Here is a 12,334-nt window from a genome sequence, read left to right as displayed (position 1 = left end):
GCTCGTTCTGGCACCCCAATCATGGGAACGTTGTTCCGGCGTAGCCGATTCTCCATATCATCGGTTTTTGCAATGAGCATAGTGACATTGTGGATCACTCTTTGCATATCTCGCTGAATCGGCGGCATTTGATCTTCCAGCACACTAATGCGACTTTCCATCTCCCCCATCCGTTCCTTAACCTGCCGCATGTCTTGCCGAATGAGGCCTATGTCCTCCTTCAAACCACCGACTGTTGTGGTTAACGCAGTCAATGCAGCATTACATTGCGCCACTGCCACAAATACATCTCTCATAGTGGGGTCTGGCATCATCTCCGCCATTTTTGTTGTGCAACCACTGACCTGAGAGGCAGCTGCTGCGGCGGGTTCCTCCAGAGCATGATCTGACGGCCAGACATGAGGGGGAGACTCCGAAGAAGGAATAGGAGGCACAGAAACTGGTATGTGCGCAAATTTCTCCAGGCGTCCAGCTACATCAGCCCGCCTCACCACATGCGCGGCACCATCTTGTTTCAGTGGGGTAGCGCTCTCACAGTCTTTTCCGTCCCTCTCCTTCGGTTTTTGTCGCACCATTTTGCAGCCGCTGTGGATCGGAGCTTACAGGGGACACTTTGGAGCTCAAGGCAGGGTTTGTAAACCACCGGCAGGCGGGTAAAAGGGGTGTTTGCAGGATAACTAGCCGGGAGCTCAGAGCTACCCGTCCACTCACATCCTCAGTCAGGCCACGCCCCCCATAGTACATCTATACATATTTACCAGAAAATTAAAAGGACGCCACAGCTCACCTAGGGTTGGACGATATCAAAAATATTCAGACGATAACGATATTAAAAAATTTATCGCGATAACGATATATATCGCGATAAATACCCGTTTAAAAGAAAAAAAAAACACAAGGAGACGTTATACTGTATGGGGGGGCCACAAGGAGACATTATACTGGGGGCGGGGGCCACAAGGAGACGTTATACTGTATGGGGGCGGGGGCCACAAGGAGACGTTATACTGTATGGGGGGGGGGGCCACAAGGAGGCGTTATACTGTATGGGGGCGGGGGCCACAAGGAGACGTTATACTGTATGGGGGCGGGGGCCACAAGGAGACGTTATACTGTATGGGGGCGGGGGCCACAAGGAGACGTTATACTGTATGGGGGCGGGGGCCACAAGGAGACGTTATACTGTATGGGGGGGCCACAAGGAGGCGTTACACTGTATGGGGGGGCCACAAGGAGGCGTTACACTGTATGGGGGGGCCACAAGGAGGCGTTACACTGTATGGGGGGGCCACAAGGAGGCGTTACACTGTATGGGGGGGGCCACAAGGAGGCGTTACACTGTATGGGGGGGGCCACAAGGAGGCGTTACACTGTATGGGGGGCCACAAGGAGGCGTTACACTGTATGGGGGGGCCACAAGGAGGCGTTACACTGTATGGGGGGGCCACAAGGAGGCGTTACACTGTATGGGGGGCCACAAGGAGGCGTTACACTGTATGGGGGGCCACAAGGAGGCGTTACACTGTATGGGGGGCCACAAGGAGGCGTTACACTGTATGGGGGGCCACAAGGAGGCGTTACACTGTATGGGGGGCCACAAGGAGGCGTTACACTGTATGGGGGGCCACAAGGAGGCGTTACACTGTATGGGGGGCCACAAGGAGGCGTTACACTGTATGGGGGGCCACAAGGAGGCGTTACACTGTATGGGGGGCCACAAGGAGGCGTTACACTGTATGGGGGGCCACAAGGAGGCGTTACACTGTATGGGGGGCCACAAGGAGGCGTTACACTGTATGGGGGGCCACAAGGAGGCGTTACACTGTATGGGGGGCCACAAGGAGGCGTTACACTGTATGGGGGGCCACAAGGAGGCGTTACACTGTATGGGGGGCCACAAGGAGGCGTTACACTGTATGGGGGGCCACAAGGAGGCGTTACACTGTATGGGGGGCCACAAGGAGGCGTTACACTGTATGGGGGGCCACAAGGAGGCGTTACACTGTATGGGGGGCCACAAGGAGGCGTTACACTGTATGGGGGGCCACAAGGAGGCGTTACACTGTATGGGGGGCCACAAGGAGGCGTTACACTGTATGGGGGGCCACAAGGAGGCGTTACACTGTATGGGGGGCCACAAGGAGGCGTTACACTGTATGGGGGGCCACAAGGAGGCGTTACACTGTATGGGGGGCCACAAGGAGGCGTTACACTGTATGGGGGGCCACAAGGAGGCGTTACACTGTATGGGGGGCCACAAGGAGGCGTTACACTGTATGGGGGGCCACAAGGAGGCGTTACACTGTATGGGGGGCCACAAGGAGGCGTTACACTGTATGGGGGGCCACAAGGAGGCGTTACACTGTATGGGGGGCCACAAGGAGGCGTTACACTGTATGGGGGGCCACAAGGAGGCGTTACACTGTATGGGGGGCCACAAGGAGGCGTTACACTGTATGGGGGGCCACAAGGAGGCGTTACACTGTATGGGGGGCCACAAGGAGGCGTTACACTGTATGGGGGGCCACAAGGAGGCGTTACACTGTATGGGGGGCCACAAGGAGGCGTTACACTGTATGGGGGGCCACAAGGAGGCGTTACACTGTATGGGGGGCCACAAGGAGGCGTTACACTGTATGGGGGGCCACAAGGAGGCGTTACACTGTATGGGGGGCCACAAGGAGGCGTTACACTGTATGGGGGGCCACAAGGAGGCGTTACACTGTATGGGGGGCCACAAGGAGGCGTTACACTGTATGGGGGGCCACAAGGAGGCGTTACACTGTATGGGGGGCCACAAGGAGGCGTTACACTGTATGGGGGGCCACAAGGAGGCGTTACACTGTATGGGGGGCCACAAGGAGGCGTTACACTGTATGGGGGGCCACAAGGAGGCGTTACACTGTATGGGGGGCCACAAGGAGGCGTTACACTGTATGGGGGGCCACAAGGAGGCGTTACACTGTATGGGGGGCCACAAGGAGGCGTTACACTGTATGGGGGGCCACAAGGAGGCGTTACACTGTATGGGGGGCCACAAGGAGGCGTTACACTGTATGGGGGGCCACAAGGAGGCGTTACACTGTATGGGGGGCCACAAGGAGGCGTTACACTGTATGGGGGGCCACAAGGAGGCGTTACACTGTATGGGGGGCCACAAGGAGGCGTTACACTGTATGGGGGGCCACAAGGAGGCGTTACACTGTATGGGGGGCCACAAGGAGGCGTTACACTGTATGGGGGGCCACAAGGAGGCGTTACACTGTATGGGGGGCCACAAGGAGGCGTTACACTGTATGGGGGGCCACAAGGAGGCGTTACACTGTATGGGGGGCCACAAGGAGGCGTTACACTGTATGGGGGGCCACAAGGAGGCGTTACACTGTATGGGGGGCCACAAGGAGGCGTTACACTGTATGGGGGGCCACAAGGAGGCGTTACACTGTATGGGGGGCCACAAGGAGGCGTTACACTGTATGGGGGGCCACAAGGAGGCGTTACACTGTATGGGGGGCCACAAGGAGGCGTTACACTGTATGGGGGGCCACAAGGAGGCGTTACACTGTATGGGGGGCCACAAGGAGGCGTTACACTGTATGGGGGGCCACAAGGAGGCGTTACACTGTATGGGGGGCCACAAGGAGGCGTTACACTGTATGGGGGGCCACAAGGAGGCGTTACACTGTATGGGGGGCCACAAGGAGGCGTTACACTGTATGGGGGGCCACAAGGAGGCGTTACACTGTATGGGGGGCCACAAGGAGGCGTTACACTGTATGGGGGGCCACAAGGAGGCGTTACACTGTATGGGGGGCCACAAGGAGGCGTTACACTGTATGGGGGGCCACAAGGAGGCGTTACACTGTATGGGGGGCCACAAGGAGGCGTTACACTGTATGGGGGGCCACAAGGAGGCGTTACACTGTATGGGGGGCCACAAGGAGGCGTTACACTGTATGGGGGGCCACAAGGAGGCGTTACACTGTATGGGGGGCCACAAGGAGGCGTTACACTGTATGGGGGGCCACAAGGAGGCGTTACACTGTATGGGGGGCCACAAGGAGGCGTTACACTGTATGGGGGGCCACAAGGAGGCGTTACACTGTATGGGGGGCCACAAGGAGGCGTTACACTGTATGGGGGGCCACAAGGAGGCGTTACACTGTATGGGGGGCCACAAGGAGGCGTTACACTGTATGGGGGGCCACAAGGAGGCGTTACACTGTATGGGGGGCCACAAGGAGGCGTTACACTGTATGGGGGGCCACAAGGAGGCGTTACACTGTATGGGGGGCCACAAGGAGGCGTTACACTGTATGGGGGGCCACAAGGAGGCGTTACACTGTATGGGGGGCCACAAGGAGGCGTTACACTGTATGGGGGGCCACAAGGAGGCGTTACACTGTATGGGGGGCCACAAGGAGGCGTTACACTGTATGGGGGGCCACAAGGAGGCGTTACACTGTATGGGGGGCCACAAGGAGGCGTTACACTGTATGGGGGGCCACAAGGAGGCGTTACACTGTATGGGGGGCCACAAGGAGGCGTTACACTGTATGGGGGGCCACAAGGAGGCGTTACACTGTATGGGGGGCCACAAGGAGGCGTTACACTGTATGGGGGGCCACAAGGAGGCGTTACACTGTATGGGGGGCCACAAGGAGGCGTTACACTGTATGGGGGGCCACAAGGAGGCGTTACACTGTATGGGGGGCCACAAGGAGGCGTTACACTGTATGGGGGGCCACAAGGAGGCGTTACACTGTATGGGGGGCCACAAGGAGGCGTTACACTGTATGGGGGGCCACAAGGAGGCGTTACACTGTATGGGGGGCCACAAGGAGGCGTTATAATAAGGTCTTGTGGCCACAGGCCACCATACATGCAGTAATACTTTGCGATATACCTTTCCCGCGGCTGCCTCGCTTGTGTGCTCTGATTCTGACATCAGATGCCGGTGGGCAGAGATTTGAATATGGGAGCAAGGAGGAGGGAGAGCCGGGGCGGCCGCTGCGGGAAGTAGTAAGTTTATAATTTCGTCACCAGAGCACACACTAGTGAGGCAGCCGCAGGAAAAGTCTCTCCAGAGACACCAGTACTCACACAGGGGATCGAATCGCCACATATACAATAGAGCCGCCACTGGTGGGTGACGACAGTGATGATGTCAGATGGTGGGTGGAGACTTGACTAAGGGAGGCGGAGCAAGAAGGAGCCAGGCCAGGAGCGAGAGGAAGTAATGTTACTCAGCGGCAGCGCTATGCAAGGTGCAGGGGCAGGCGGGCGCACGTTTAGAAGCGGTCAGCGCACAATGTGAGCTGACCGCTTTGATGACGTCACAAAATACCGCGGTATTTTGGAAACAGCGATATCGCCATATCGCCGTTTTTTTAATACCGTGGTATATCGTGATACCGGTATATCGCCCAACCCTAAGCTCACCTAGTGTCCAAAAGAGCTACTCATTTTAGCACAGATGAGGCAGTACAGAACATATAGTACAGCAGAGGAGCTACTAGACAACCAATAACAGTGTTTTACTACTGTAATGGCCAGGTTGACTTGTTTCTATACGAGTCTGGGGCATTGTGTGTTGAGTCTAGTTTCAAATTGTCCCAGGAAATATTGTATCCTAAGGCCACTGTATCTTGAGGGACTACTGTACATACATAACCAATAAACCCCACTATGTTTATCCACTCTTCAACTCTGTACCTTCCATTGATTTATTACTATACCTTCACAGTGCCATCAGAAGATGCACTAATAATGTAGTGACCATCTTGTGTGAAAGTGGCCTCATTCACGAATGAGGAATGCCCTCTGAATTCCTTCAGGGTTTTACCAGACTTCAATCCATGGATTCTAAAAAGAACGTTTCAAAATACACCAGCATTAAAATAATGGAGCAGTGCATAACCTGTGAATGAAGTCATTCAGATTGAAGAGGTGACATTGCTAGCTCTGGCTATGATGGAAAAAATGTAAGTCAAGTAAATAAAAAACAAAATAAGAAAAAAGTAGACAGAAGCATGCGCTCCACCTCTATGTACTACATTTATAAATGGTCTGGCAGTACTTTGAAGTGAATTGTAAAGTTCCTATCTGTAGTTCTTTAAGTATTTAATAGTTTTCCAGGACTTAACTATTGATGATCTTTTCTAAGGATCAGCGGGGATCCTACAGATCAGTTGTGTTCACTAGCTACAACGCAGGAACCAGGCTAGGCACCAGAAATACACAGCTCTATTCGCTGTGTACTGAGCGCACCTGGTTACTGCAGCGCTGCTCCCGTTCACTATGTATTTTTCTTTTGAGTGGATTCACACATAGCTTTTTAGTACGGTTTCTCAGCACTTATATTTTTTTGTGGCGGTTTTTGCAAAGGCAAAAAAACATCAGCTCCAGACTTGCTAACCACTGCGATTGCGCCGGCGAGCAGGTAAACAATGAAGCTTAATTTAGCTGATTGGCGAGGGTGTCAGCAGTTGGCCCCTGTCGATCTGATATTGATGATCTATCCCGAGGATCAGTCATCAATATTAAAAATGCGGACAACTCCTTAAAATGCTTCTGATCCAGTCCTGGGTTTGCCTGTCTGGTTCTGACCTACCACTCTTTTACCCCACAAGCGTTAGGTCCCTGCACTTAGTCAAGTTAGGGACCATCGCCAAGTTGGTGGCCACCATTTAGGGCAGCTCATCCAAGTAGGTGCAGGTGGAGTACAGATCTGCATTGTTCCTTACCCTACATGATAATTTCTTTGGACTTGCCTTGCGGTTACTCCAGTTTTTATAATGATCATCTTTTAATAGTGTGGTTGTGGAATAAAAGCTGGAAGACAGTAGCTCACCTGATAGTCTGGTCAAATGAAGCACTGAGGATTTGACTGCTGTCTTTTGAAAAACTGAGGCATGTGACACCTTTACTGTGAGCACGTTCAAACCTCCTCAAACATTGTCCACTCTGAATTTTCCATACCTAAAGATGAAAAATAAAATTAAACCTCCACATACTATTTGTTAATATTTGGGGGGGGGGGGGGGGGGGTTTGCATCCTTGATTAAATCATACCTTAATTTTCCCATCTTGTGCTCCTGTTGCTAGCATTTCTGTATCCCTACTAAAGCACATGCACAACACAGCATCATCCATCATCATAAAGTTATCTTGTGCTTGGTACTTCAAGTCCTAAAAAGAGACATCAAAAGTCTAAGGGTCCATTCACACGTCCACAAAACGGGTCCACATCCGTTTCGCAATTTTGCGGAAGGGGGTGTGGACCCATTCATTTTTAATGGGGCCGCAAAAGATGCAGACAGCACACAATGTGCTGTCCGCATCTGCACTTCCGTTCCGCGGCCCTGCAACAAAATAGAACATGACCTATTTCTGTCCGCAGCCACGGACAAGAAAAGGCATTTCTATTATAGTGCCGGTCATGTTCGCTCCGCACATGGTCGGTGTCCGTGTTTTGCGGAGCCACAATTTGGGACGTGTGAATGGACCCTAAGGGTTACATGATCACCTTTAACATTCTTGGAAGCCACAATGTAAACATTTATTCTCTGCAACACTGTATCCCATTAAAATTAAAGGGGTATTTCAGGAGAAATTTTTTTATTTAAAACTGGGTCCAGACAGTAATAAATAATCATTAGTCATCTTACTGATCAGTCGTCCCTGCACCAATCCCCACTCCTCTCCACTTCCTGATCTTGAGATGCAGGAAATGGCTTGGACTGTCCTGTCAGCCAATCAGTGGCTGTGGTGGGACACCCATATGGCGCATGCAACATTTTTTATTTATTTATTCTTACACAAATTCCATTGGAATTCTGCCACAATTTGATTAGGTACTCTGCCCCACTGATTGTGGTGAGCAAAGTCCAGTCTCAATGCCTCCCAAACATGTTTCACTGAGATCTGGAGTGATCAGCCCCAACCCCTGATAATGCAGGATCTCGGCAAAACATGTAGGGTTATTCGGTACAATTAATGTGCCTCTATCTGTAGTCGAATAAGCCACAATTTTCAATGCATGTACAAAGTGGCTGCTTGCTAGTAAGCCAGCACAACTAGAAGTCATTACATTCATATGACATCAGTCTACAGTAAAGATACATTTAATAGACTGACACAATAATAGTGCAAATATAAACACCCTGATGTACATACAGGATAACTATTCACGGATATAGTTATTAAAACCAATTTACTCTAAGTTCCTATAGCATCTATAAGCAATTTATATGCAAATGAGCAAGTATGAGCACCAGGAGGCCGGACAGAGCTCATGGAGCACTGCTTTTGTAATGCTCTTCTTGCAGTGCATCAAGAGCTATGGCCAGCCCCTGGTGCTCGAACTTACTCATTGGTATATAACTAAAAACAAAGATAATTCTACAGCAGTTCAACATATAGACAAAAGAAAGAAAGGTCTCGTTTTAATCAGCAGGCTCAACCCTACCATTGTACCATATGCTGACAAATGCTCTATAAAGGTGTGAAGCCTAATAGTACCCTGAAACAGCAGTGTGTGTGTGTGTGTGTGTGTGTGTGTACGTGTATGTATATGTGTGCACACACTTTTGGAAAGTCTTCAAATCCTCTCTCTTTTTTTCACATTGTTATGTTGAGACCTTTTACTAAAATAAAAAATATATATATTTTTCCCCATCTCTCTGTACTCATGAAAAAGTAGCCTGCCTCCAATATCTCCAAATCAAACTGCCTAATAGTAAATCTGTCTTAGTTATCCATAGGAACCAATCAGCGCTCAGCTTTAATTTTTTCAAAGCCCTGTAGAAACTGAAAGCTGAGCTTTGATTGGTTGCTATGGGCAACTAAGACTGATTTATTATTCAATTTGACTTTGAGATATTGGAGGCGGGCTACTTTTTCGTAGGCCACCCTGTAGAACGTTTGAAATCTTTGCAAATTTATTGAAAAGAAAAACAAAAATATTGCACTGACATGAGAATTCAGATTCTTTACTTAGGACTTAGTTGATGCACCTTTGGGACAGATTACAACCTCTAGTCTTCTTTGGTATGCCACAAGGTTTGCACACCTGGATTTGGGGGGGGGGGGGGGGGGGGAGGTTCTGCAATTCTCCTCAGATCCTGTCAGGTTGGATAAGGACCATTGGTGGACAGCCATTTTCAGGTTATATAAGTCAGGGCTCTGGCTGGGCCACTAATGGATATTTACAGAGATGGCCATAAGCCACTCCTGTCTTGTCTTGGCTGTGTGCTTAGGGTCATTGTCTTGTTAGAATGTGAACCTTCGGCCCAGTCTGAAGTCCAGAGCACACTAGATCAGGTTTTAATAATATCTCTGTACATTGCTTCATTCAGCCTTCCCTCAACTCTAACCAGTGTCTCTATCCCCTCCACTGAAAAACACCCTGATAGCGTGATGCTGCCAAAACCATGCATCACTGTAAAGATTGTACTGGGCATTGCCTAATTTCCTCCAAATATGACTCTTAAAATTCAAGTCAAAAAGTTCAATCTTGGTTTCATCAGACCAGAGAATCTTGTTTCTCACAGTTTAAGGGCTCATTCACACGACCGTAGGCAGTTTGTGCCATGTTGCGGACAGCAAACCCATTGACTTGAATGGGTCCGCAATCCGCAAGATATGGTGCCGTGCAGAGGAACAGATCAGAAGCCCATGGAAGCACAATTTGCAGTCCTCAACATGGCCTTTAGGTGCTTTTTTTTTTCTTCTTCTTTTACTGAGGAGAGGCTTCATTCTGGCCACTCTGCCATAAAGCCCAGATTGGTGGAGTGCTGCAGTGATGATTGACCTTTTGGAAGTTTCTCCCATCAGCACATAGGATCTTTGGAGCTCAACCAGAGTGACCATTGAGTTCTTGGTCATCTCTCTAACCAAGGCACTTCTCCCCTGATCACATAAGTTTGGTGAGGTTGCAGTAAAATTATTGTACCATTCTCTAGATCTGTGCCTCCATACAATCCTGTCTGAGCTCTACAGACAGTTCTTTCCTCCTCATGGCTTGGTTTTTGCTCTGATATGCATTATTAGGTGTAAGACCTTATATAGACGGTTGTGTCTTTCCAAATCATGTCTAGAGGTGGACTCCAATCAAGGTGTAGAAACATCTCAAAAGATGATCAAGAGAAATGGAAAGCCCCCAGAAATAAATTTTAAGTGTCATAGGAAAGGGACTTCATACTTACATCCATGTGAAATGTTTGTTTTTCCCTTTTAATAAATTTGCAAACACAAGATCCTACCATATGAAGATCTTAAATCTAAATATCCCAACATTCGTTTTAACTTCTTTCCCGATTTACAAGCCAACAGCTATCTCCAGAACTTACTGCCCAACTTAACCCCCCAAGAATGGAGCCAAGCTATACAGGCCTTCCTCAAACATACCCCTACCCTAAGGGGACATACCACTAGCTAATATAAATTTCTACACACCCCTCTGGACTATGGTAAGGGTGAATGGGCAATAGTTAAATGGCTCAAGGACATGCCGCAGTTAACGATGTCCACCCTATATCAGGCTCTGGAACGCAATCTTCGTTATTTGCCATCCAGCCGCTACAGGGAGATGACCCTACAGATTTATCACCGAGCATATATCTCTCCAGTTCAGGGCCACCGTATGGGCGTCTTTGAATCTGACAATGGCTTTCGGTGTAAAGAGACACGAGCAGACATTTTCCATTGTTTGTGGCTTTGCCCGGTGATACAATCTTTCTGGCATAAAATCCATACGTTTACCACCACCCATTTGACATCAGCAGTACCTCAGGACCCTATATGGGCCATCTTTAGGTAGACCGAGCCGACTAGTAAACGGTGCTCCCCTGGTAGTAGAAAACTGTTGTCTCATAGCAGCAGCAGGAATAAGACTATCCTCCACATGTGGATCCCCCACCGTTTAAGCTATTTCTTGAGAAGGTCTCCTTAATGAAGATGGACTGGGTAGAGGCGTCTTCCAGGAAGGAGATCCATGTGAAGCAATTCTTTGCATGCTGGGAGAGCTTCATAGATATACTGCCCCTCCAGGTTAGAAGATGCATCCAGGAATGTTTTCAACTCACTTCCTGGTATCAGACGCGTGCCTTACTAAACAATCCGCTAATCTCAGGAATATGATCCTACTTGAGGGCTCAGCGGGGATCCCTGTGCGCCGCGTGCTTGGATTCTTCGATTTTTATGCCTTGGATGTGCCGTGGAGTTTCTTCAGTCTAATTGTTTGGAGGGGGATCGCCTCCTCAGCCGATGGCACTCTGCCTATACCTTAGAGATTGCTGTGCTGCCCAACTCATATATACAGAACAGACCAAAAGTTTGGACACACCTTCTCATTCAAAGAGTTTTCTTTATTTTCATGACTTTGAAAATTGTAGATTCACACTGAAGGCATCAAAACTATAATTTTAACACATGTAGAATTATATACATAACAAACAAGTGTGAAACAACTGAATATATGTCATATTCTAGGTTCTTCAAAGTAGCCACCTTTTGCTTTGATTACTGCCTTGCACACTCTTGATGAGTTTCAAGAGGTAGTCCCCTGAAATGGTTTTCACTTCACAGGTGTGCCCTGTCAGGTTTAATAAGTGGGATTTCTTGTCTTATAAATGGGGTTGGGACCATCAGTTGCGTTGAGAAGTCAGGTGGATACACAGCTGATAGTCCTACTGAATAGACTGTTAGAATTTGTATTATGGCAAGAAAAAAGCAGCTAAGTAAAGAAAAACGAGTGGCCATCATTACTTTAAGAAATGAAGGTCAGTCAGTCAGCCGAAAAATTGGGAAAACTTTGAAAGTAAGGGCTATTTGACCATGAAGGAGAGTGATGGGGTGCTGCGCCAGATGACCTGGCCTCCACAGTCACCGGACCTGAACCCAATCGAGATGTTTTGGGGTGAGCTGGACCGCAGAGTGAAGGCAAAAGGGCCAAAAAGTGCTAAGCATCTCTGGGAACTCCTTCAAGACTGTTGGAAGACCATTTCAGGGGACTACCTCTTGAAGCTCATCAAGAGAATGCCAAGAGTGTGCAAAGCAGTAATCAAAGCAAAAGGTGGCTACTTTGAAGAACCTAGAATATGACATATTTTCAGTTGTTTCACACTTGTTTGTTATGTATACAATTCCACATGTGTTAATTTATAGTTTTGATGCCTTCAGTGTGAATCTACAATTTTCATAGTCATGAAAATAAAGAAAACTCTTTAAATGAGAAGGTGTATCCAAACTTTTGGTCTGTACTGTACATACACACACACACACACGGTGGATAAAAATCAATTGATTATAAAAAATAAAAATATTTAAAAAA

At 48.9% G+C, this 12,334-nt stretch overlaps 1 protein-coding gene across 1 annotated transcript in view; it reads right to left on the bottom strand.

Annotated features, from left to right (window-relative positions):
- SMU1 (SMU1 DNA replication regulator and spliceosomal factor) overlaps positions 1-12,334 on the bottom strand; it is a 55,933-nt gene that overhangs the window by 25,017 nt on the left and 18,582 nt on the right. The window contains exons 7-9 of the mRNA XM_040417840.1: positions 7,075-7,191; positions 6,854-6,981; positions 5,739-5,865 (exon numbers count right to left, since the gene is read on the bottom strand). Of these exons, the coding sequence (XP_040273774.1) occupies positions 5,739-5,865; positions 6,854-6,981; positions 7,075-7,191 (372 nt within the window). The remainder of the gene's footprint in view (positions 1-5,738; positions 5,866-6,853; positions 6,982-7,074; positions 7,192-12,334) is intronic.

The sequence above is a fragment of the Bufo bufo genome, chromosome 2, assembly GCF_905171765.1.
Source record: "Bufo bufo chromosome 2, aBufBuf1.1, whole genome shotgun sequence".
Lineage (NCBI taxonomy): Eukaryota > Metazoa > Chordata > Amphibia > Anura > Bufonidae > Bufo > Bufo bufo.
Note: the sequence above shows the minus strand (reverse complement) of the source record. Positions and strands in the feature narration are given on the sequence as shown.